Source organism: Gobio gobio (genome assembly GCF_949357685.1).
Source record: "Gobio gobio genome assembly, chromosome: 22".
Lineage (NCBI taxonomy): Eukaryota > Metazoa > Chordata > Actinopteri > Cypriniformes > Gobionidae > Gobio > Gobio gobio.
The window spans coordinates 16,479,522-16,506,941 of NC_137118.1; the positions used below are offsets into that span (position 1 = coordinate 16,479,522).

Below are 27,420 nucleotides of genomic sequence, written 5' to 3' on the forward strand. Positions count from 1 at the left end.
ATCCTATAAGCGTGTTACAAATTTAGAGCAAAAACGACTTCTTACCCAGTTGGTTCAGCAACGTATTTCTTCCCCCTCTTGTGCAATGCCCAATCTGTTACCTTGAAGAGGACTTGTCCAAAAGGCTCAAAACAAATTTCTAGAGTGCCCTGAAACTGTTCTAAGGAATTGCCAGCGCAGCTCTGTGAGAAGAAAGAAGGAACGGTTAAGACAGTCAAAAACTTTGCGCATTAAGGACTCTCACCTCGATCTTGTAGAAGACCATCTACAAGAAGTCTTGTAAAGGATCTTCCAACAGGTTCCCACAGAGAGAATCTTCAACGCCGTGACCAATGTCTCTTGTTCTCGACTCTTTGGCGACTAAGATCAGCTGACGGCGAAAAGGAGCTGCTGTTCTGAGCTGGGCGTCTGGACTGGACCTGTTAGCCAGACTGAAGGCAAATTGTCCAGGATGTCTCTCCTCCAACACCCCCCATACTCCGCCCTTCTCTCCGCCTTGCAGGGGGGGGGGTCATACAATATCACTCGGGATAGGTGGGTTGCCGAGGAGAAGTTGGGTGGTGTGGGCCAGGGTATGTGTCATTGGGAGGGGGTAGAGGGTCCAGTTCCGCAATTCATAAATATTAATACAGAGTCCTCCCTCTTGAGGAGGGGGCAAATTCTTTAATTTTGTTAGAGGGGGAAGCGCTTTATTCACTTAATGGCTTTTATTAGTGCCCGGACTTCAACTCTTTCATTAGCTAAAGTGCTGCTATAATTTACAGGGGAAAGTGCAGCAGGGGAAGATGGGTGGGGGAAGGGCGGAGCTTGATGGGTGAGTACTGGCTCCTCTGCCATAGGCATACGTCCCTACCATCTTAAAAAATAGACTCGGATCAATGCCTGAATATGCTTCCATTTCATCTCCATGAACCCAATAACCCCACCAGAAGAAGCGAACGCCAGAATTTAAGTGTTTGCTGATGCCGCGCTTTAAGTTCTCAATGTTAACATACTGCATCTTTCAATTAAGCTTTCTTTGAGAAAATTATTTATTGTACTGTCCGCATTAGCTATTGTTTTGTGAATAGGGTGAGTGTATGATGCTTTTTAATCAATCATTTTGGATAGAAAAAGACGAGACCTGAATACTTTTGGAGTGTACATCCTTTTCAAAAACAAGAACACAAAGCATTCAACGCATCCCCTTTTCTAGATGTTCTGAAAAGGTAGATCATTTTGCCATTTAATCTCAGCCGATTTGAGAAACGATTTCGCACTGCAACAGTTTATAGCAGACTGCCCAATAGCTAAAAAGAAACTGCAGTGAAATAGAGGTAGAAATCTGTAGGCGTCGCACATATTTTGATAAATTCATTTTCATGTTGTTTGTGATAAAAAAGGATTTTAAGAGAGCATTCACAAAGAGCAATTACTAGCCAATGAATATTGTACATCATAACATAACTTGAAATATGTGTAATTTTCATGAGTACTCCAGGTCTGAAAAATCACAATTTAAAAGAAATGTATCCGAAGGTTCTAACCACTACAATTGTTTTTAACCATAGTATTGTTGACTTTATATCGGCTTAAATGCAAAGGCAACAAAAAGGCTTTTTGGCTGATTAACCTTTGAGCAGCTTGCACCCATCACACATTCATAATGTCAAATGTCCCTAGTGAGTGGGGCAATTTAAGGGCATCAGTGCTTCTGACTGGGTGTGTATCATTCCCCGTCCGTTTCATCCGCTAAGTGGCCTGGTTATCCTGAGTGATTGATTATCACACCGGGGGGAGGGTGTTATATGTGACCACAAGACTACTGGATTAAACCATAACCAAGTGCTGGTTACCAACTAGATATCTCAAGTTGATTTTGTTGGATCAGGTAAACAATTCTGACAAATTCAATTCAACAAAAAGACTTGAAATCAAATGTTTTGTCATGCATAACACTGTCACATTTAGACATCAATGGATTTTTTTACTATGGTTTTATTGAAGTTCACTTTGTTTTGCAGCCCACATGTGTTTATTCTTTAACAGCATTCAAACCATTTCTCGAATCATGCGAAATTCAAATGAGACATTATTTAATATGCTCAATGCATTTTCGTGATTTACAATCGTACTTTGTCCGAGTCCAAAAATGAAAACAAAGAAACAACACTGGTGCCATGGGAACCTTCGGGGGCACTTAGAAATGTCTTATTCCTTCTTATTTGAAGTGTAATGATCAGAGTCCTTTATTTCTTGACCAGCTGGATTACATCCTCATCTTCTAGCACATGGTCTTTTCCGACTTTCTGCGGGTTATGCTTCACTGACGACCCCCACACCAACGCACTGCAGAGAGAAGAGAGAGCGAGAGATGATGCTAGGCACGTTTCGACAGTTTTAAATCTTCCTTCATTGACAAGGCACAATTTTAAAAATCTGCACCAAATTCATTTCGACAGGTTATAAAGACTTGCTAGTTTGGAGAGTCAAAAAAAGAAAACCTTAAATTGATACTGTTAATAAGAATTAAAATCGGTTACTAAGAACTTGAACTAATTAAATGTGAAAAAAGCAATTAAATTATAACAAATATATGAATAATATCTTTGTTCACTATCTTTGCGGGGTCTCTCCATAGACATAATGGTTTTTATATTGTACAAACTGTATATTCTCTCCCCTTACACTAACCCTACCCCTAAACCTACCCACACAGGCATTTTTCCAAAAAATTAATTCTTTATGATTTATAAGCTTGTTTCCTCATGGGGACCTCAATTCCCCATTAGTCAGTGTGCATTCAGGTTGAAGTCCCCACAGGGATAGAAAAACATGAACACACACACACACACACACACACACACTAACAGCAGGTCCATATTATGTGAAGGGACAGAATGAAAATACACAGGACCTACAATTTCCACACTTTTATTAGTCCCGGGTCCAGTGGACCCGAACATCCTGTGTGTAATATAAATGTGTAGGGGGGGTGTACAGTGTGTTCATTGAAAATGTGTTCTGATACATGTTCTTCACATAAAATGAGCCACGGCCAATGAGTCTGAGTTTGAAAAAATAATTAAATCGTATAATTTTTCTTTTGATAAAAAATGAAAACGGGTCCCACAGACCCGAACACCATACAAGGGTTAAACAGTGCAATTGTACAATAACTGCAATAACTATGGCATTTTGGCCAAAAAAAATATTTTGAAAGGCTTCTTAAACATCAAATGTAAGAGATTAAGCCAGGATTAGGCCTTAGTTCATTTAGAACATTTAATTAGATTTATAAACGTGTCTTAGTCAAAAAACATTATTGGTGTGACAAAACAATGGTACTAACATATTCTAAAGATATTTCAGTGCAAGTTGCTTTCAGTTAAACCAGCTCAAACAGCATTTTAGTCTGGGACTAGGTTTAAACCTTGTCTGTGAAACCAGGGGAAACCATTTAAACTAAATTGTTACACCTTTTGCATTCGGGTCAGTTTTGACCTAAAAGGGAACATTGGCTTTATAAATGAAATTACAGTTGTTTTATTTTATTCCGGTGTATACAATTTATTGCATTAGGGGATAAAATTTGACATTGTTGCTATGATTTTGCCCCTTTAAAAATCAGCGTTGCAATTGTTAAAGTATTTTAAAAAGTTTATTAGTTGAAATAACTAACATGAAATAGATGAAAAACCTTAAGTTTAACCTGAAATACTAAAATAAAAACAAAGCTAAACAGAAATAGAAGAAAAAAACCCCCGAATATGAATATAAACTAATTAAAATAAAAACTAGACTAAATATAAAAATTAATCTACAGGAAATGTCAAATGTCAATTTATCAAAGTAAGAGACCGATGCAGACAGTTTTTTCGATATGTTTTTTTTCCCTTCTCCCTCTCAAAATTAAGGGCGAAATTTAAGAACAAAGTCTTCCCAACCAAAGGAAGTAATGCAGTGTACACTGTAACCTTGGAACTGAGTTTAAGATACTGTGATCATGTGTGAGAAATAAAGATAACCACTGCTGCCATTACATCAGAGCCATTCACTATCAACACAAATGAAGGATGACGTACAGCATAAAACGGAAATACATAAACACTTTCCATAAAGCAACCTTCACAGAGCGAAAACAAATCAATAAGATCACCCGTTTCAGTCCAATTGTAGAAAATCAAAGTAAAAAAAAAAAAACATTTTGAAGTCACTTACTATTTGAACTCTTTGATGAGGTTTTTGTGAATCTTTAAGCAGAAGTCCTCAACAGCTGTCTTTTCATCTGGAAGCACTACAGGTGACGTGTAATCAGGAAGCTGTCCTTTCGGCTTTGTGTAGCTGTGAAATATCAGTTAGGTGTTAATATGCATTCTGCAGTAGCTTTATGATACATAGAGCATATTGTGAACATTAAAGTCTGGCAGTGAATGCTAGACAGTAGAACATTATGATAAATTATGGTGCGTTATGTTTCTGTAAGCTTCACACAAGCAAAAGGGCATTTTCACTGGAAGTGGCATTTCAGAACACAATGTGTTAGGGCTGCCCCCTAATAGTCGACTAAAAGTTAAACAATGAGAAGAGGTTTAGGCCCCGTACACACGGAGACACGTTTAGCTGTATATGTAAAAATGTTCTATCATATCAGCGTTTCGTCCAGAAGGATCCGGCGTTTTGGGAGCCTGAAACCGCAATTTTTTTTTTTAAACCAGGTCCCAGAGTGGATAAATCGACACTGTGTTTACGGAATTTTTTTTAGAACGAGAAAAAAAAGATCAGATAGGGAAAGCTTTGTGTGATTGTGGCCCAAGTCGACAAAAATTTTATTAGTCAACAAAAAAAAAAACCTCCACAGGAAGTGGCAAAATCACGCAGTCCTTGAGGGACAGATCATTAACGGCAAGTCCTTGTAATAATTACAGTATGTCAGGCAGGAAATCCAAATGTTTGCCTATCATCCATCAACCTCAAATATGCTTACTACATGACATGGAGGCACCAGCGCAATCACGTACAGTTTTTCCTAATAACAGAGGAAACAACTTCAAATACATAATTTTGAGTATACAGATAAGAGTATTACACCATTACACCAGTATTACAGCAGAATAAAGGGTCTACTTTTATTCGTGCAGGGTTTTTCCTGCACAGAGAATTACGGGGCGGCCGGCTCTGTCAAATTTCGTGCCGCCTCTGTCTGTCGACAAAACTCACATGCTCAGATTAGGCCTGTTGTGATAATTAAATAATCATCAGAAATATGTATCGTCATGATCCTTCAGCAACCATTCTTAAATCATGATTTGCTAGTATAAAGCGTTTACAATAAACATCTTGTAATTTTATATTTGTGTAGGCCTATATAGAATTATTTACATTTATATATAAATATAATATAAATTGTTTTTCATAAATGTATTTTATAAGAACACAAAGTAATTTGTCCCTTTTTATTAACACATCCAAAGATTTTTTTTAAATAATTATTTTTTGTAATTGCGATTTTTGAAACTATCCACTCACCTATTTCAATATATTTTTGTCATAGCTATATTTTTATTAATTTATTGTTTTCTCTATAACGAAGTAGTGTGTAGTGAATTCTGGATTGTGTTTAACAAATAAAAGAGTGACCATTAGTTCCACAAACACAGATGTATGGATATATATAGAGATCTATATTGATGTAGAAATATATGAATGATACATAAATAACCCTTTTATTTTGCCAGTTTGTTGTGATTTCAGTTATTTACTGAATTTAATAAATACTTAAATATTTAAAAAGGTGTTAGCTGTAATCTTACACTGCAAACCGATAGCTTAAAAAGGATTAAATTCATAATTATTTAATGATCGAAGCACACAAGAAATGTATGACAAAGCCCTAAAACTGGCAATTAATCGGCATAATCGTGGGGCGGTCGGGCCAAGCAGGATTTTACCACCTCTGCCTAATTTTGAACCAGGAAAAACCCTGTTTGTGTAATATCACAATTACAATACGTTGTGTTTTGTAAAACAAAGAAAACAAATAGGATGCGATTTCTGCCGTCTTGGTGTCTGTGAACTTGGTGCGCTTCATAAAAATGAACCGAAACTCCAGAGTATAGGCTACCCGCCTCACAGACATGCTGTATAGCATACAGAATGCTATATATAGAAATATCTCTATTTTACATCCATTAAGGATGTAAAATAGATAGCAACTGGCAATCGATTTTAATGAATGTTGCAGCTTTATCAAAGACAAGATATGAATCCTGTTTTTAAATCAACCAATTCAAATTTAAAAACAAATACTCAAAGTACCCAGAAATCATGCAACTTGATAATGCTGCCTCCCTAAGATAAGTTGTTCTGGCCAAATTCTAAGCATGCAATCCTAGAATGGATTACAACGAGCTCAGTGGAACACGTAACTCACATGCGCACTAGTTGCAGGTAGTCCCAGATCCTTTCCAACAAGTCGTCAAAGTTCCAGCGGTGGTGAGCTGAGATTGGCACGCAGTGAGGGATTTTGTAGATAACGTCCAGCTCCTCAATAGAGATCTGGTCGATTTTGTTGAGTACGTAGATGCAGGGGATGTAAACACTAGAGGAGAGAATACCAACCATGTGAAAAATCTCTTCTAAAGTGAGAATGACTGAGGATGGAGGATGTGAATATGGACATACCGGTTTCCCTCCACCACGTCAATGAGGTCGTCAGCTGTGGCGTCGCTTCGTAAGGTTATATCAGCGTTGTGGATCTTATACTCGGAGAGGATGCTTTTCACGGTCTCAGAATCCAGCTCACTTTGAGCACACTAAAACATAAAAGCATGATGACTACTGTAAACAACTGATCTGATTAATAACAGACACTAAGAAACAGAATGCAAAGGACGTTAAGTAAAATGGTTCACAATGAAGAAATGTAATATATATATATATATATATATATATATATATATATATATATATATATATATATATATATATATAAAATTATGAAAGAAAGTTATTAAAACTTTAACAATGCTTTTATAAATGCATTCATTTGTGGGTTAATAGTACAATAAAATCATACAGTGGCGGTGAAGTTGATTCCACCCTTGTCTTTCTTCTTGAAGCCAATATTTGGTGGTTTCTTGTTGAGCCGGATACCAAAACCTTCCAACTCATGTTCAATGAGCTTCTTGTGTCCGAGAGGCTTCAGGACGTCCAAGACGATCAGGATGAGGTTGCAAGTGCGAGCAACTGTTGGAAGGAGGTAAGATTAGGAAAACGCTAAGATCTGAGAGTGAATGTGACTGGTACTTAAGCACACTTTAAAAGAAGGGCACTGAGAGTGTCTTCAAAAGAGAGTTTGCGTGATAATGGTTTGTTACCAGCAATGACTTGTCGTCCTCTGCCCTTGCCATCTTTAGCCCCCTCAATGATACCTGGGAGATCTAGAAGCTAATAAAACAAGTAAACATGGTTAAACTTGAATGCCTCATTTCTTTTAGTCATTCACCAAAACTGTAAAGATTTGCAAACCATACCAGTCAACATTTGATTATCAAAATCCGGGAGACTTAATGAGTGTGCGTGTGTGTGTGGGGGGCGGGGGAGAGGAATGAACTAGATTAATCACATATTTTTCAGTGATTAATCACCATTAAAACACCTCATATTTTAATATATTTTATAATGTTATAATTTCAGTTAAACTCAAAATACTTGTTTAATGACATCTTTTTATGAATGAAGGCCAGTATCACTGATACTAATACAGAGGTCTCCATGAAATAAAATTTAATTGACACTTGATATAACACATTAACATTTATTAGGCTTCAAAAAATATAACTTAATTTAAGTGAATTTAAAAACATAAACCCATAATACATTTCGTATGTAGGCTACCTGTGCCCTTCCTACCTCTATAACAAGTAGGAAATATACAGAAATTGAAGAGTTATCAAACAGTTTGCACTGCACAAATTATAAATAATATATAGATTAATCCGTATTAAAGAGCAGTGAGTAAATACTTTTGTTCGTTACATTGTCATCATAAGTGGTAACTAAATTACTAAGATTTTCCACTGTCACACATGAAGCGGATCTCGCGTGCGTCTCATTTCCTCACAAATCTTTACGTTCATTTAAGACGTTATTTAACTCATTTAAGACTGCCCTAATGAGGATACTCAACAAATCTGGCATTTTGGCATAATTATGTGTTTGTTATTGTTAGTTAAAGTGTGAGAGAACTCGATTCTGCGCGTCTTTCTGTGCGTTGTGTGTGTTTCACAGACTGCGCATTCTTTGTCTTGTCGCTTTTGAATGGTTCAAAAGCATTTGCATGAATAAGAGCGTGATCATATAATATGTAACACTAGCAAAAGGATGACAGAAAAAAACGGATGCTGCGTTATTTACCACCCGAGTCTTCTCCTCCCATTTCTACCAGTGATGCTCTATTCAACTTCCTGCGCCCTGCGCAGAAATCAACAGCACAACTGGGTTGTAGGTTGCCAGGTCGAGGTCACAAATGGGTTGACATTAATCTGTAGATGTGTCGATCGTATGACTAGGCGTTTCATACAAGATCTGGTAACTGAACAACCTTGGAATAATATATTGATGTGATTATTCATATAACGAGGTTTTGGCCATACAAATTACAGGAGATTCCCGGGAGAAATAACAAAACGGGAGGGGGGCGGGAGATGGGTGTGAAATACAGGAGACTCCCGGCAAAAACGGGAGTGTTGACAGGTATGTTGCAAACCCACATTCCAGGATGTTGAAGCCGAGAAAAAAGGCCTCAATAAACCATTTTGACAGAACACTTGAGCTGGGTTGAAAATATTTTAAATTCTAATGAACAGAAATTGATTCTAAAATCCCAAAAATCAACGTGCTAATGAAAAAGTTTACACTCTACACTTTCCTCTGAAAAGTCATTAATGATTATAGTTCGATAGTTAGCTAGAAAAATTAAAACCAGAGGACCGTTTTGCTAAAAATATGCACTTATATTTCAATTGACGAGGAATTGATGTAGAAACAATTATATTATAATAATGTTATTATTATAAAAATTGCCTTATGTGCAACTTAAATGTTTGTATACAAATCAACTATTAATTTTAAGCTTTAATATAATATGCAAATTGACGGTTCACTGTATAGTTTACCGCATTGGTTGAGACATTAAATTAACATGTACTGTACCTTATGTACATTCAAATCAATCCATATGGAACTGAATTGAGATCGGAATTGAAACACAAGCTTATGAATCGAAATAGAGTAGAACTGTGAAATATTTGTCAATACCCAGCCCTACTGAACACACTATTAAAGGATTAGTTCACTTTAAAATGAAAATCATCCCATGATTTACTCACCCTCAAGCCATCCTAGTCATGACTCTCTTCTTTCTGATGAACACAATCAGAGTTATTAAAAATATCCTGATGCTTCCAAGCTTTATAAATGGCAGTGAACAGGGCCAACGAGTTTGAAGCTTTAAAAAAAGTGCATCCATCCATCATAAACAGGCTCCAGGGGGTTAATAAAGGCCTTCTGAAGCAAATTGAAGGGGTTGTGTAAGAAAAATATCCATATTTAAGACATTATCAAGGAAAATATTTAGCGCCCGCCAGACCACCTTCCGTATTCAATTTACGTGAAAAACGTAACGGCCGTAATGATGACGTAGGACATACGTTACACTTTCTTCGTAAGTTGAATACGGAAGGCGGTCTGGCGGAAGCTAGATATTTTACTTTATAAAAATTTATATTTTTCTTACAAAAACCCATCAATTTGCTTTAGAAGGGATTTATTTACCTGTTATTAAAGTGTTGGGCCACTTTCACTGCAATTATAAAGCTTGGAAGCGTCAGGATATTTATTAAAGGGATAGTTCACCCAAAAATTAAAATTAGCCCATAATTTACTCACCCTCAAGTCATCCTAGGTTTATGACATTCTTCTTTCAGACGATTAAAATCGGAGTTATATTACACAAGTGCAGGCTAATCCAAGCATTAGAATTGGATTTATAGTTGCTCTGTTTTTGAAGTCCAAAAAGTGCATCTGTCCGTCAAATAACATGCTCCACGCGGCTCCGGGGTGTTAATAAAGGGCTTCTGAGGCGAATCGATGCGTTTGTGTAAGAAAAATATCCATATTTAAAACTTTATCAAGTAAAGTTCCAGCCGACCGTCTTCTGTGGAAAAGTGTTGAATGTTGAAAGTGAAACTCAAGATGCGTACGTGACGTCATGACGAGCGTACCTGGTCGCGTTAGTCTTTCGATCGGCAGGGGAACTTTCAACAATTTTTCCATATATTGAACAGGGAACAATTTTTACATATATTGTTAATAAAAGGGCTTTATTAACACCCCAGCGCTGCGTGGAGCACGTTATTTGATGGGCAGATGCACTTTTTATGGATTTCAAAAACAGAGCAACTATGAATCCAATTCTAATGCTTGGATTAGCCTGGATTTTTGTAATATAACTCTGATTTTATTCGTCTGAAAGAAGAATGTCATATACACCTAGGATGACTTGAGGGTGAGTAAATTATGGGCTAATTTTGTTTTTTGGGTGAACTATCCCATTAATATAACTGTGTTCATCAGAAAGAAGAAAGTCATATACACCTAGGATGTCTTGAGGGTGAGTAAACCATAGGGTAATTTTCATTTGAATAATAATTCTTTAAATGTCAGAGTACAATCACTCTGCCTGGTATACAATGAACTAGTGCAAAGAGTTCACCTGAATTTTAGCTCCTTTATAGCGAATCACTCCTGGTACAGTTGTCAGTGTGGTGAACTCATAGGCAGCCACCTCAGAATACACGCCAGCCAAGTTACTCAAAAGTGTGGATTTGCCCACTGACGGGAAGCCCACAAAACCTATACGGGCATCCCCAGTTTTTGCCACATCAAAACCTAAGGAGAAAAAAGAAGGTTAGTGAAAAAACAAAGCAATAACAGACCACAATTTAATCACTCAGGAGCCCATTGTAAAGACAGGGGCATGATGCTCCTGAGACAAGCTATTGCAGAATCTGTATGTGATGATGGAGCAGCACCGACCCTCTCCAGTGCCTCCTCCGCTGCCTCCTTTAGGAGTGATGAGCTCCCTCCTCAGTTTGGCTAATCTAGCCTTCAACAGGCCCAGATGATGAGCTGTGGCCTTATTCTTCTGAGTACGAGCCATCTGCAGGACACAACCAGTTCATAAAACCGCATATTTACAATGACAACGTCAAGACAACCAAACATGTTCACAGCTTTCAGCATAATGTAAGATTTAACTGCGGTTTATTGAATATCAAGTTCATATATGAAATGCAGTAGGATTCACTATTGAATGGGTTTGGCGCTAAAGTGCTAACGGCTATTTTTCATACATTAGTGTAGATGTCAACCCACCTCGTTCTCGATTTCGGCTATTTTGGCGAGTAAACTCATTTTGGCGTTTGTCCTTTCAAAGTCCTCACTTGAAAAATAAAAATGTTGATGTTAAAATAAGTTACGCAGCTTGTTGGCTCGAAAGCACACCGTTGACATGCTTTGCCATGAGTTAACGCCACGCTATGTTCTCGTGATATTTTGCCTCTTCCCGTCCCTGACAAAAGGGCTCCGCCTACTGGAAAGGAGTGAATACTTCCATAATTTCAGTGAAGATGCTGTTATAGATATTTTGGAAAACCAAGCATACATGTAAATACAGACAGATACTGAAAAATGCTCAGTTGCTGCCTTTTAGGTGCACCTGGGAAACTCGTACCTCCGAGTTGGGCGTGTATTACGACAAAATAATTGATCTCCAAGTGGAGAACGGAACACTACTACTATATATAATTGCGTTCTCATTTTCCCAAATTGCAAAATATGATAATTCAAAGAGAACGTTTCTAAGACTCCAAAAGAGAAAAAAATATATAGATTGATTTCGTTTCGTTCAGAGAAATGTTGCCGCCCGTCACTACCTCAGTCACACTCAGGCATCCAATATTATCCACTAGTTTTCTGTACTTTAATGCCAATGTGATTTAACACAAAGTATAGTGTTATAAATGTACATTAATTTTACATTTTAGATGATAAAAATATGAGAAGGACCAAAACAGCACAAAAGCAACTGAACGCGGGCAGTGCGTGTTAGCCAATCAGAGAACTTAGAGGCTGCTCTCAACCAATAGCGCGTGAGCTTGGGGGCGGGATTACCTCGGTAGACGAGCGCTTGAGAAAACTGTATGGAAAGAGACTGCAACCTGCTTTACCAGGCTTATCATTAGTAATGTACTTTTTTCAACTTACGTAGTTTTGACCTAGAATTAATTACTTAGTTATCAAATATTCGAGGTTATCTCAAAAGCTCATCAGAAATGACGGTTGACAAATCATAAAAATATAGTATAATATATTAAATATGATATAATATATATTATAGGCTGATGATTGTTTCAAGGGCTCATCAAGGACAAATATAAATAATACACATTAGCATTTCCATAACTAACTACCATGCGATGAATCACAGAAAGAAACATGCCACTATTTTAATGACCAAAAGCCTAATTATAATTTATGGATCATAATTTATAGGTAATATAGCATATAGACAGCCTCAAAGCTAACATGTAAAACATCAATGCTCAAAAACACACTTTTCTGTTAAATAGCATCGTTTTATTGTTTATATTCATTTTGCATACAGTATTTAATCACTCATAGTTTCTATGTTGGTGAAATTGCTGGATCCACCATCATTTCATTAGGTTCTGTAACCCCTTAATGACATTACACTCTGGGATGTGTTGTTGCTGGGCCAGGTTATGAAATGCACCAATATATCCAACATGAACCCATCATATATCTTTAGAATCTAAAGTGCACAGATCTATCAATAACATGCTATCAGTAAATGATAGTAAAGTATGGTGAACCGGTCATATTCTCTTCCACAATAAATCAAACAGACATTTGTGAACACATTCAGAATGGCGTGAGACCACTTGATTGGAAAATAAGTATGAAACTCCTTTATTTTGATTTGTGCTGTGGATTTGTTTAACCTTTAACACCAGTCTGAAAAAGAAAACAGAGGCTGAATTCGCAGGACACGCCCGAGGGCCATGCCAGAGAAATCCGTTACAGTACAATGGTACGGTTCAGCTTGCTGGGAAAATCGTAAGGTTTTCCAGAAGACCCTGCAGATTTCCCTACTTTCTGCCCATTTTGAAAGCTTTGGTTCTACATTCCACTTACACACTCAAACACAGCTCTTTACCACACATCCTTCGAGAAATACACGCATTTGGAGGTGTGCTTGTCCTCATTAATATACAAAAATAGGCATTTCCAAACATATACAAGATAGTTGCTGCTCTTAAACAGATCTACAAACAGATCTATAAATAGCATCCAGTAGATCTCTTCTCGTTTTGAAGACTGTTTAAGCATAGAGCACACAGTGAACCGAGAGCTGCCTCTCAGCTATTCCATAGAGATATGTCAATTGCCAATGGAACGAATGGAGAGTTGGAAACGGTGACATAACAGCAGCGATCTAACATCTACATTGTAAGCACAGTCATTTCAGTCGAGGTCTCATTGCTGCCCTTGCCGTAGCCTACACAATCATTATCGTTGTACATTCTGGCCATTATCCTATGACTAAAGGTGTCTGTTTATTTGAATGAGCAACATAAATTCATATTATAGTCAGTAAGCATTGAAGTGCAATGATAAAAAGTGCAAGTATAGATTCAGATGCATTCATTTCGAGAGGAGTAAATTGTTTGCAACACGGCCCCCGGAATAGTCACTTTTAGAGGCCTTACAACAGAAGAACACTACAGCTGATGCCGTTTCTAACCTAAAAGATATATGCTTTCCTTTGAGAGTGTAAATCTAGGGTTTTCGCTATTTGGACAGGAAGGGGAAGCATTCCTCATCTGCCCATCTTGGGTTCAGACATGCTATTAGTTCCTCAATAAAGAGTTATTAACGCCTGTTGATTCAAGGAACAGGTCAGATCTCATTCACATACGCAGAGACAGACAATTCGGTAGGAAGCACTAGTCCGGCACTATTCAGTGCCGTTTGAGGTCATCACATTGCTTTCCTGAATTAAGTCCCCCGGAAGGACTTGCTCACCTGATAGCCCCATCTTTCCATCATTAGTTACTGAGAAAAGTCTCTCTGTGATCCTGTCAACAGAGAAACAGCATCATTTATTGATGTAAAAAAAACAAAAACAAAACGAATCGACAAGATATGTTTGGGAGTTATCCATTTCAAACGCATTATCCCCGGTAACCTCTGATGGTGTCATCAGAATTTGGATAATACTTTATTGAAACCATAAGGCTTTACAGTAAAATGCAACTTGGCCATATGATGGCGAAAGTCTTCTCCGGAGATGCCGGCTGGGCTGGCAGCTCTAGCTGCTCTCGGAAGAAGTGGGCGGCGCGGTGGAGGACGATCGGCGCCGGGAGACGGACTGCGAGCGCTCGTGGCTGTGTTTGTCGTACGGCTGGAGTTGCACCTCCAGGAAGTCCCGGTGTTGCTGGCTGATCACCTGACTGATGAGGCCCGGGAGCGCCTGTAAGTTGCTGAGCAATGTCTCCAGTTTGGTCTCCAGCAACGCGATCCTCTTTTCCATGTCCTCGCCTCGCTCGTTCAGGTCCGAGACCAGGTCGTACATGATGTTTTGAGTCTGAGATGAAGCGAGGAAAAGTTTTTGATTATCAGAGATTCATAAATGATCGGTTGAACAGCCTGGCATTATAAGACTAGCGCTGCGTGGTCAGTCTTTTCAATTGATTTCAATGCTAAAATACAACTTTCAACAGCGAGGCAACACTTGTGAGATATGCAGATGATTTGACAGATATTTTTACTGATATTCACACTTTTTTGAATATTGGTAAAAAATAACTTTTGCTATGCTACCAATAATCGGTCTGACCCATGTTTCACAAAAATTCGGAATATCGGTAAAAAAAAAAAAAAGTGCAAAAACAGTCAAACCAAAAATTATTCAGACACCATTTAATTCTTTACTAATGGGTGCAGGACACTAGTTGATTCATGTAAGTGAGGATAGCAAAATAAAGTAAATGGTGACATATTTTACCCCAAAATTCTTCATACAGTGGACTACCAGTAAAACTGATCAAAATTTGGGAACAAAATTATTCAGACACTTTAACCTGACCATGTGACCTTTTACACCACAGACTGGACAAAATTAAGCATTGCTTGGTAATTGTTTGACCTAAATTGGTATTATCTTAGCCTGACAAGCCAGACCCACATCAAGCGGAGCTAGTTGACAGATTAAACTTTTGCCGTATCTGGTGGGCAAAACTCTGAACACATCTTCCTTTCTTAAGAATGACTTCAGTGCCGTTCTTTGTTTTTTTCTCAAAGAAAAGCTTAACTCCAAGTCTTCCAGAGTCGTGGCCAAAGCCGATTCGAAAGCCGCTGTTAGCCAGCTTCTTTGTTTTCAAGTAGCACGCGGAACCACCGCAGCTCTGCCGTCATTATGTTAAGCCCGCCCACCGACTCTATACACGGGGACTGAATCCGAAATCGCCCCTTGTACCCTCAAATAGGGTACTATTTGAGGGGACAGCCATTTGTAGTGGTGTCCGAAACCATAGTGGACATTATTGAGTGCACTCATTCAATCCCACATTGCACCACAATAACGAGTGTACAGCCGATGTACACACAACGACTGTCCGACTTTACACACTCGTTTTCATTCACTCCTTCAAGTGAACTGTATTAGTGGACTAACGTAGGGAATAGTGAATGAGTGTTTGGGGGTGGGGGGGGGGGGCGATTTCGGATTCAGCCGATGTGATTGGACTGACTAAAGTTTGTTTTTTACAGCTCGCAAGCCAACGGAGAGTTGCTAGACGCCCTGGCTGCAAATTATATTTGCTGCCGCTAGGGTGCGTCTAGATTTCTAGGCTAGTGTTATCTAATTGTGTACTTAAATTTAACAACTGACAGCTGATTGGTTGATTGTAATCCATTACATACCTTTCTATTAAAGTTATCTGACATTAAAGATGAATTTTGTATTACCATTTTCTAAACTATAGCGGATAAACTGTGATAATGTGAGAAAATGTTGAAGGTGTCTGAATAAACTTTGCTTTGACTGTATATGCATAATGCTTGATCTTTTAAAAATATTGGGCAACTAACAACAAAATGCAACAAACAACAGTATTCACAGATAAAGTAGCTGTTTACAGATCAATTAAATGCATTATTTGGATATTGACACAACTTTGAGTAAAAGCAATTTTGTCTCAAATTAGAAATGTAGCAACAAAATTTAATAATAATTATTATTAATTATTAAAAATGGTTGTTGTGTTTGTCGTAGTCTAATGCTCATTTAGTTATGACAAAAAGCAAAAATAAAACAATAATTAAAAAAAACCTAGCATGTTGGGTTTCATACACTTTTCATACAATATCATCAGTCTTAAAAAAAAAGCAATATCAATATCGGTCAATTTCTACTAAGGTGTTCTCTCTATTTTTAGCACATTATTATGTGGTTGCTAGGGAGTTCTGCGTGTTCTGGGTGGATGCATACTGACATAAATCAAGAGTATAACACTGATTCTCTGGTTTCTGTCTCAGATCCCTCCTTTAATTGAATTCAATGTGATTTTCTTTCTCCCATTTTATTGTCCACCAGGTAAAACTCATAAGGCTGATGGCTTAGACAAATAAAAGCACGCCTTTTCTCAAAAAGCCACATGATTTGAAGCACAATTCATGTCTGTAGCAAACAGTTATGCAACAAAGTTTAATACTTTGCCTTAGAGGTTTGTTCATATCCCTCATCCTAACCATGTTTAACAAACACAATTAAATATGAAGAAACTGCCTTCATACATTTCTAAAGAAAAAATTAAATTGAAGAAATTGAAAAATCGTAAACGGGTCACAGAAGTTGCAGACGCGACGTATCAAAGCCTTAGGGCTGTCTGAAGGTTGCAGAAGCACTGCAGCTGCTTAAGTTATTTTAAGCTGCATTATGGGATTCATTGCCACTGGGAGCAGCTGCTGCAATGATTAATGTTATACCGCCCTCTGATGGCGAGAGGCAATTACGGCAATGATAAAAGGAGGCAGAAACCAGTATGAGTCATATCACGCTCTGCCTCAATGTCACCCTCTCCGGTTTCTTTAGGAGGTGCGGGCCAGGATGGTAATTGGGTAACACTAACTAATGACTCTCACGGCAAGACCCAGACAGAGGTTGCTGGGATATGACCACTGCGGATGTTTGAATGTCACAGCTTCGGCGTGTAAACGCGTGTGTGCTCGTGCGAGAGGCTGATCGGGCTGACTCATCGGATATCAAGTGTATTCTTTTCCCAGGTTGCTGTGGGTTTTGCAGTGTCAGGCTGGCAGCATGCCTGGTGTTCCCCAAGGCTCGCTATTAAGTCCGTCTAAAAAATGGCCATAAGGGAAGTGCAAATGCAGTGCTTCAAATTTATCAGGCTATTTTAACATCTCAGGTATCTCATCAGTTATTCTTTTTTTTTCTCAGGAGATGAAAGCTTTTCCGGACCATTAAGCAGCATGATGAATTGTGCATAGCAAGAGGGACATAAATAACAAAAGCCCATGTGGGAATGTTTCGTAAAAGGAAACATAATAAATGAACATCAAACATATGCTTAGTTGCTCTTGGTAAGGAAACAAACCATATTGTAGAGGAAACATAAAGAAACAAACAAATAAGCCAATCAAATTTTCAAAGTTCGTCTGTTCATTTGACACCTGTAGACTTGCAATATATGCGCACTTTAGAATTTGTACTAAAACACAAACGGACCTCCTTATTTTTCCTTCATGCATGTGTCAAACATTCACTCAAAGGTATCTTACCTTTGCAAGGTCCACTAGAGAGTTTGCTTGGTCATTCAGCTTGCGTTGCTCCATTTTTACACTTCTTAATCTGAACACAAGACCATTCAGAGCCCAATAGCGGCAAGCGGTCAGTACAAAAATCTTTTGACAGGTTCTCCATTCACAAGCCACACATTTCGGAAGCACTCCTAGGACATGCACAAGACATGAGGAGAGAATGCAGGGATTGAAGTAGGACTGAGGCGCATGCAAGTAAAAACATCAGTTGGAAAGAGGCTGTGGGAGAGGAAGGTCTCTTCATTTTTGAGGGATATTCTTTTCCACACCTCTTTCAGGAACAAAGCAATGCTTTGAAACTATCATGAAAGTATAATAAAATATAAACCATACAAAATTACACCCGGGGCTGGGATGAGAGACTTTCTGGTTATTAGTGAGGTACAGTGTAAATCCTAACATTCAAAATAATTAATTGGTTTGAGTAGAGCCAACTCAAATTAAACAAATAAGTTCAAACAAATGAACTTTTATGAGAATTTAGAACTTTCTTTTTCTTTTGAGTACTCAAAACTGACACATTTTAAGTAATCTGAATTGTTTCATTGTTTTGAGTTTTATGAACTTTCTTTTCATTTAGACAAACTTAAATTTACCCGAAACTGTGTTGGGATTTCTATTTCCCAGCATGCTTTGCCACGACACTCAAAAGACAGTAAATGCCAAAATTAAATGTTATGTTATGATTTTTTTTTGTGCAAGATTAACGTTAAGTGGGATATTTAGTAGTGTTTAATGGTTTGTTTTGTTATGTTAGTTTAGAAGAGTTTCTGTTATGTTTTTTTTTGTAGGGTTACCATCATGGTAACGAGAGGAGCATGAGCTTAGTTTGAGAACAGATATACTGTATGTTAAATGTATATTATATTGCGATCCTCATTCAGCAAGTGCTATGCTATGCTAATGCTATCAAAGCATTGTGTAACCAATTAGCAAGGTGATATTAATTGAATTAGCTCGTTAAAGTGATAGTTCACCTAAAAAATGAAAACCATGTCATCATTTACTCACCCTTAAGTTGTTCCAAACCTGTATGAGTTTCTTTGTTCTGCTGAACACAAAAGAAGATATTTAGAAGAATGTTTGTAACCAAGCAGATATAGCAACCATTGACTACCATAGTAGGGAAAAAAATACTATGGTAGTCAATGGTTGCTCTCTCTGCTTTGTTACAAACATTCTTCAAAATATCTTCTTGTAAATGATGACAGGATTTTCATTTTTGGGTGAACTATCCCTTTAAAGCTAGTCAAGTTTCCACAACTAAAAATTTGAGATTATATGATATTTTTAAGTTAAAATTATGAACTAACTTAATTTTCAAAATTCAGAGCAATTAAAATGTATGATTACAAAAAAAAAATCCGCAAGTTCTGCTTATTTAAACTGAATTTCTTAACTTACAAAATTTTAAGTTTTGCCAACTTATTCGGGTTTACAGTGTAGGCATAGGTAATAAACGTATGGTAGAAGTCTATGGGGTCAGGCAATAAATGTTAAAATATACAGTGTATTAAACTTTAATACACTTTAAATTTAAACAACTGTGAAAAAATCACTTTGTCTATACATAGTTAAATCAATATTTCATGACTGTGAACATACAAATTATATGTGTATGGGTATGAAATACAACATTCGAACTTATGTACATTTATCATTATTTATTAAAGGGGTCATGACATCAAATATATATGCGGAAAAATGATTATTTGTAACTTCTATACTGACCCTCTGTTTGAAATAATCCGTTTTAAGGCGCGGCTTAAGGCTTGTCAATAAATGGCCACTGTTATGATTGACTAATGGTGTTACATAGGAAACAGTACCAACGCCCACTTACTTTTGCACACAAGTGTTTTAAAAGCATTATCCGTATAAAACCGCCATTTACAGACAAAAAATTATGAAGACATTTACGTACTGTTTGTGTTGCAGCTGCTCAGCTCTAATATGGCAGCTTCGTCTTTCAACAGGAGTTTCTTTGCAAACCCTCCATTACTGTGGTTTGTGTACAAAACAATCTGCAGTCAAATGCTCCGAACAAACATATAATCCTCCGACGCGATCCGGGACGCCATTAAAATAAACCATCCACTTTTTTCGACGCTGGGATTCTTCTGAAGTCTGTATAGAGAAGCAAACGAGCTGTTTAAACTGGACGTGCCAAAGCAAACGTTCATTAGCTCTTCCATATGTCCAGTTGTGCGCAGAGTACACCAGAAACTGGACGTGCATCTGTATATTGTATCCATTGTAGACAGCGTGAGTGATGTGATGCTCAAATGTCAGCCGTTAAGTATCTGAATGCCAGTGGGCGGGGCCTATGGTGCGATCATGATAACTATTCGTCGATGTCTTGCTCTGGAGGCAGTCATATGCACATTTTTTTTGCCTGCGTGACGTCACAGATCCCGTACTATCAAAACAAGTCGTTTTTGAAGCTTGATTAAATAAATGCTTTGTGTTTATAAGGAGAAGGACGTTTTATGCAATGAAACTTGCAGGACGCTGTAATAGTACAAAGACCTCTTATATTTAAAAAAGACAAGGCAAATTTGATTTCTCATATCATGACCCCTTTAAGCGGCATAACAGGCATGCTTACAAATGAAGAACATTGTCTTGTGTTAAACAGCTTATATGAGAAACAAACTAGTAGTTTGCTAAAAGGATTATTTATTAACTTTGTAGTTCAAATAGCTATTTTTTACAGAAGAATTAAAGGGATAGTTCACCCAAAAATGGAAATTATCCCATAATTTACATAACCCTCAAGACATCCTTGGTGTGTATGACTTCTTTCTTCTATCTTCTTGTTTCAGCCAGACACAATCAGAGTTATATATAACAAAATTTCCTGACTCTTCCAAGCTTTATAATGGGAGTGAATGGTACCTTAGATTTTGAGAAGTCCAAAAAAAAGTGCATCCATCCATCATAAAAGTAATCCATACGGCTGACCTCTGACCCGACATATGACTTAGTATGTAGGAGTAGCATAAGCTTGGGTGAGAGTAGACGCCTCTTGCGGTTCAAACAAACAGGACTGGGCAACAAACTCAAACCTTCCACATCTCTCTTTAGAAATTTGCGTTTTAGACTTCTAATTCATGACTGGTGTTTTGTTTTGCTCTATCCTCTGCGTTTCTGTGTTCATCAATACATCGGGTCAGAGGTCACTCTTCCACCGGAACTAGACTCGCGTACGGCTTTGCTTCAGAAGGCCTTTATTAACCCCCTGGAGCCGTATGGATGGATGCGCTTTTTTGGGCTTCAAAATCAAATCTACCATTCACTCCCATTATAAAGCTGGGGATATAACTCTGATTGTGTTTGGCTGAAAGAAGAAAGTCATATACATGGCTAGTGGGTGAGTAAATTATTGGATAATTTTCATTTTTGGGTGAACTAGCCCTTTAATATGGGTGCTTTAACAAAAATATGAGCTTCACTTTCTGCTTTTAAACTCTTCTGAATGCCTTGCCCCATAGACTTCCATTGTGTGCATTGCTGTAAATGCATTATATATATTTTTTTTTTTGTGATACTCGACAGCATGTCCAGAGTGTAATTTGTTTTGAACCTGGAACATAGCTTTAAAATAACTACTATGAGTCCTGCTGAATATTGGTTTCACTATATTTTAAACTGATCACTGTGCACTGTACGGAAGCTGAGATAAATAGCCTGTAAGAACTGAATATTACATCACACAGCTTTGTAAACCAACCCTCTCACTCAAATCCATACTACTTGCATTAATTATTCATTTCCTCCATTTAATTAGGTTTCATAGGAGCTACTTATCTTCACTATACATTAAGTGCTTTCTTCTCTCGTTCTCAAGGGCATTGCAAACAGCACTCCTGTGAGATGTGTGCGAGTAACACACGTCAATTGTGGTTTGCGGTGTGTTTCCAAACTCACAAGGGAGAAACACAAGAAAGCTGTACTCTGTTCTGGGGAAAGGGGATTGAATCACAGCTGGAGATATTTGTAATCATTGCTGAGAAAGAGCAACATTTAGCAATTCATTGTGGAGGCTGGCGCATTAAGCTCGGAGTTAAACTCTCTAATTAAACTGTGAGAGTTTGATGACACAGATCAGAGGGGAGAGAATATGGGCGGCCTCTGGGGACTGGATGGTGATTGGCCCAGATGTAGCAAATTCCGTCCCAGAGAGCTGCATCAAGAGTGTAGTTTACTGATACAAAGGCTGCAATTCTGCTGCCAAACACTGGAGGGCGCAAAAAAGCACCACACAGCAGAATAGAAAAACATGACCAAAGATTACTGAATGAATTACACAAAAACAGCAAGATCAGATTTGACCACGTAGTCAAAAGAATAAATAAGGAATTGTATTTTGTATACAGAAAATGAACCCTGTTTTAGGACCATTAACAGTTCTCATTATTGTAATACATCAACTTTGGATATTTTATAATTTTCTTTGGATAAATTAAAATTTATATAAATGTTTACAAATTATTCATATATTTTTATAATTTTATATATATATATAAAATTATAAAAATACATGAATATTTTGTAAACATTTATATTAATTATAATTCTATAATAAAACAATATAAAAGTTGCAGTAAGAATTTATTTTTTATAAAGATTTAATTTATATTTATGCAAATATGTAAATATATTTAAGTATTTCATTTACATTTTATTAGAATATTTCATAATATAAAATAGCTTATGTAAACAATTTACAATTATACAATAATTTATGCTGCCATAAAGAGAAGTAATATTTTTTGTGTTTAATTTGTGTTACATTAAAACATTTTTATAATATAAAATAATTTGTGTGAAAAAAATGACTAATACACCCACTTGTTCTGTGTTTATAAATATACATAGTTTTATAATAAATATATTATATAGTATATATACTATACATATTTTTAAATTGCATACATTGAAAAATTTTATTTATATTATATTTAAATATTTTATAATATAATATAGCTTATGTAAACAAAACAAAATTTAGTCACACAATGATTATTTTCTGTTTAAATCAGCATAAAGGCAGTAATATATATATATATATATATATATATATATATATATATATATATATATATATATATATATATATATATATATATATATATATATATATATATATATATATATATATATATATATAATTTTTTATATTTTTTGGAAATAAGAATAACTGATGAAAATCTGCTTAACTGTCATGAAAATAATGTCAAAATCTTAATGGTCCTAAAATAATTAGTATTTTCTTTAAGTAAAACAATACATTCATTTTGTTATGAAATATGACTGAGACATTCCCACAGAATGGGGAAACCAGGCACTTCATACACAAACAATTGTTTTATAATTCCTATTGTTGAAATATTGTTGTACAATAAGTATGTCGAGAGAAAATGGCTCCATTACGTTCATTTTACAGTTGGATGACCGATAACGTTTAGAGGGAGAAGAACTACATTTGACCATTAAAAACATGAGAAGCTTTTCAAAGCATATATAACTAAATCAAATTTATTTGGAGGGCTTTGCATCACATTTCTATGTCTATTGTGCTAATGCATTTGGCAAGCGTCCGGTTTTGACATCACGGGAACATTAGAAAAAAGCAGCTACATGCTGTCCATGAACCAAGTTTCATTCATGAGGCTCTTTCTGTTCACTGAGATGGGTGTGTGGTGAACATTAGCTCCTGCTGGGGCAAAGGGAGCAGTGCATTTTGGGATAAAAGTCATCCAGAGGCTCCCTCGGGCACCTGCTGACCTTCGCATCTGAGAGCTCTTGTTCGCTCGTACAGTCCCACACCGAGACATTGAACTGTTTCGGTTTCTTTCTCCCTGCGTGCATTTTCATGCAGTCAGTCTGATTCACCACATGCTGGTCTGGGGCTGCAGTGAAAAAATGTAATAGTTCATAGCAGTGCCGTGCAGCTGAAGCAAACTTCATGCCTGTTTGACTCGCTGCATAGGCTTCGAGAAATAATTCCATATTTGAAATGCCACAGCTGACTGCAGCCAGCGGAGATGTGAGGACACAAAATTCAGCAGCTGGCCGATCCACATTAGGACTTGGTCGTTGCCTTGGCTAACATCTGCACAGTTACCGGTCATCCGACTGGGAAATGAAGGGGTGGTGGTGGGGTGTTTTCAAGGGAGGAGGGTGGGATTTGCGGAGAAAAATGTTGTTTCAGGAGCAACTTGGATTCCATGAGCTTAAAGATGCTTACAGCCGTATGAAACAGATTTGAGAAACAGGATGTAAATGAAACACTTCAGGCACAGTCATCCTTCAACTCATGGAAGCAAAGTAAAGTTTTTAATCAGTGGCTGTCTGATTAAACGTCCCAAATTATCACATTCATGCAACAATGGAAAGAAAACACCCTCTATCATTAATAACTGGAATTCATTAAATAAAATGGTAATGTATAGCTGGTTCAGTTTGTTTGTCTCAGCGCTGGTTTTATTACAGTGTAGCTGAGGAATGCCTAAAATGCTTATTGAGTGAATTTCACAAAATCTCCAGGTCACATTTCAGCCTCAAATCAAAAGAAAAAATGCATATATAAGAGAATTCTATTTTCTAACAATTATAAAAATGATTTAGCTTCTATAGGACCATTAAAATATTTGCATTGTGACATTATTATATAATATATAAAGTACAACAAATACTACCATAACATATACATACTTTATATATATATATATATATATATATATATATATATATATATATATATATATATATATATATATATATATATATATATATATATATATATATATATATATATATATATATATATATATATATATATATATATATATATATATATATTAAAGTATGTATGAGTTTTTTAACTATAGTAATGAAAATGATACACTTAAATGCCATGAAAATACTGTTACACTAAAAAATTAATTATGGTCCTAAAAATAGGTAATGTGAGCAATATATAAATTATAATTTCTTTCTTTTGATTTTAGAGAAAAAAAACCTGGACATGTTTTAGACAAGTTTCATAAGATTCTGCTCATTAGCAATTGTTCTAAATAATAGGTCAAAAAGTTTTTGTTGTCAAAAACATTTATTGTCTCTAATACTCTGCTCGTTGAAAAATAATCCAAATTATTTTCAAAGTATGTAGAAGTAAAACATTTAATAATGCCTGATACACTTAAAAAATATTTTTTTAAATAATGAATTTCACTTATCAAATGAGGGTGTGTGCTTTTTTTTCTGCTCAGGTCATTAGATAGAAATACAAGCTCTCATTTGCATGCACACAACAGATCTGTATCTAAAGGTGAGGCGAAGACTTACTTTCGAGCTCTATTGCATTGTGTTGACACAAACAGGAAAAAAAGGAAACATAAAATAGACAAATGAATTATCACAACAGTTAAAATGTGGCATGATTATTGTGTTCAGATCTTCCTGCAACCTCCATCAACATACACAGTCATCAGGAGATACACTTTTATATTGACGCCCCCCAAAAAGTCCTTTCAGCACAACATCCACAATCATCCATCCTATTTGCCCTTTTATGCATTATAATTTTTGCACTATGGGCACCAAAATGAAAAAGCAAAAATAAGAGAACCAAGCGTTTCAGAAATAAGTGTTTCAGAACAAGATTCCGAAAAAATTGCCTTCTGATCCGACCCCTGACTGCCATTGTTAAACTTACCAAACTACAAGTTACTCAAAATTCAAAGCTAGCCTTTTTAAAAAGGAAGTTAGCAACTTAAATATAAAAAGACCACTACAATAGCTACCATCAACCATGAAACCACATTAAATTGCAATACAATTGCTAGATTCACTTTTTTTTTGGTAAATTTACCACATTTGTCATTCACACATGCAGCAATTTTCCATCTTTAATTAAAACTCAGATGTCATTAACAAATGTTATACTCTAAATACAACAAAAAAACGATATAAGGGACCGTTTACAAAATGGTCTTTAACTAAAAATAGAAAATATGTGTTTTGGCCGTTCGTTTATACGACAATGCCGTTTTGGGGGCCTGAAAACGTAACCTTTTGAAAACGGGTTTCAAAGTGCAAGTTTTTGAAAATGATATATCAGTCTATAGACGCGTAGTGTTTCTTTACAAAGTGACATCGCCACCTACTGGCCTGGCATTAATAATACAGCATTTTTAATCCATTTTGCTGTGAACAGGATCGTTTTGACAATGTTGTTGTCTGTGTGTGGAAAAACGCAAAAGAAAACCTTTTCCGTTTCTAGTACATCGTTGTCGTGTAAACGCACCCTATTTGATTCATAAACACCAGCAATGAAGTAATATTTTTTTAAAAGGCATCGTAAAATGGCACTGCGACAAAAGCAGAGCATTCATAGCATTACACCGTTAAAGTAGCTTGTGTTGCTCATGTCTTTTTCAGTGTCTTGTGGTGCTCAAGTTCAACTTTTTAAAAATGTGTCTCATGTTTTTAAACTAGGGATGGGCATATTAACGCGTTAACGCGGGTGATTAATTTTTTCAGTTTAACGCATTAAAAATATTTAACGCAATTAACGCAGCGTCCGTTTTTATATCCATTTTTTGCCCAGCATTACATTATATGATCACACTCTTAGTCATGTAAATGCTTTTAAACCATCTAAGCGCGTCGCCTCTTAACTCGCGTCAGTCTCGTGCACACTGAGTTCTCTTTCGCTCTTGAACAAACAATAACAACAACGCAGAGAATTTTGCCAAAACGGCAGTTGTGTCGAGTATTCTCATATTAGGAGTTTTAAATTAGTTAAATATCGTCTTAAATTAACTTAAAGAGTTGTGAGGAAATGAGATGCGCGGGTCAGCGTGTCAGATCTGCGTTATGTTCGGCAGTGGCCGATCTTAAAGTGACAGGAGCACTGATGATGCCTGTCCTTAATGTTCATCAAAGAACAAAGGGAACCGAGAAAATTGTAGCTTTAATGATGATTCATCTATATTTCATTTATTATTTATGCAGTTCAGAAAGGTTTGATAACTATTACATTTTTGTCTAACAGGGAAGGCCTTGGGTTAATTTAACATTTATTATAATGGGTTTATGTAAGGATTGTTTTACGTTCACTTAAATTAAAAGTTGTTTTTTTTAAAGCCTAATAAATGTTGAAATTGGTAGCTTTCAGTTATACTGTAATGTAACGTCATTAATGTTTCATAGAGACATTAGTATCAGTGATGTTACAACAACAATATGTTACAACACATTTAAAATATGCTGTCTTTAAATTGTTGCTACATTAATTTGGAGAGTAACTGAAATGAATACAATATCAAATTATTTACTTTTTTAAACACAAAAAGGCGTTCTGTGTAAATGGCCCAAAATGCCCTGATCAGACAGAACATATTTTTTTTTACAGGTTGGAAAACTTGAGGTGCTTTTTTTTGGATG

At 36.5% G+C, this 27,420-nt stretch overlaps 2 protein-coding genes across 3 annotated transcripts in view; both read right to left on the minus strand.

Moving 5' to 3' along the window:
• Positions 1 to 1,957: 1,957 nt before the first annotated feature.
• Positions 1,958 to 11,613, minus strand: drg1 (developmentally regulated GTP binding protein 1). Its single transcript, XM_079804064.1, has 9 exons — positions 11,419 to 11,613; positions 11,080 to 11,203; positions 10,757 to 10,932; positions 7,359 to 7,428; positions 7,058 to 7,227; positions 6,664 to 6,794; positions 6,413 to 6,580; positions 4,201 to 4,323; positions 1,958 to 2,328 (listed from the first exon to the last, which is right to left on the minus strand). The coding sequence occupies exons 1-9, from the start codon at positions 11,455 to 11,457 to the stop codon at positions 2,229 to 2,231; spliced, it is 1,101 nt and encodes a 366-aa protein (XP_079660190.1). The 5' UTR covers positions 11,458 to 11,613; the 3' UTR covers positions 1,958 to 2,228.
• A 2,824-nt stretch (positions 11,614 to 14,437) lies between these two features.
• kcnn2 (potassium calcium-activated channel subfamily N member 2) overlaps positions 14,438 to 27,420 on the minus strand; it is a gene marked incomplete at both ends in the record, with an annotated part of 47,262 nt that continues 34,279 nt past the window's right edge. For both annotated transcript variants that reach the window (XM_079803892.1, XM_079803891.1), the window contains 2 exons: positions 14,438 to 14,713; positions 17,926 to 17,995. In XM_079803892.1, coding sequence (XP_079660018.1) covers positions 14,438 to 14,713; positions 17,926 to 17,995 — 346 coding nt within the window. The remainder of the gene's footprint in view (positions 14,714 to 17,925; positions 17,996 to 27,420) is intronic.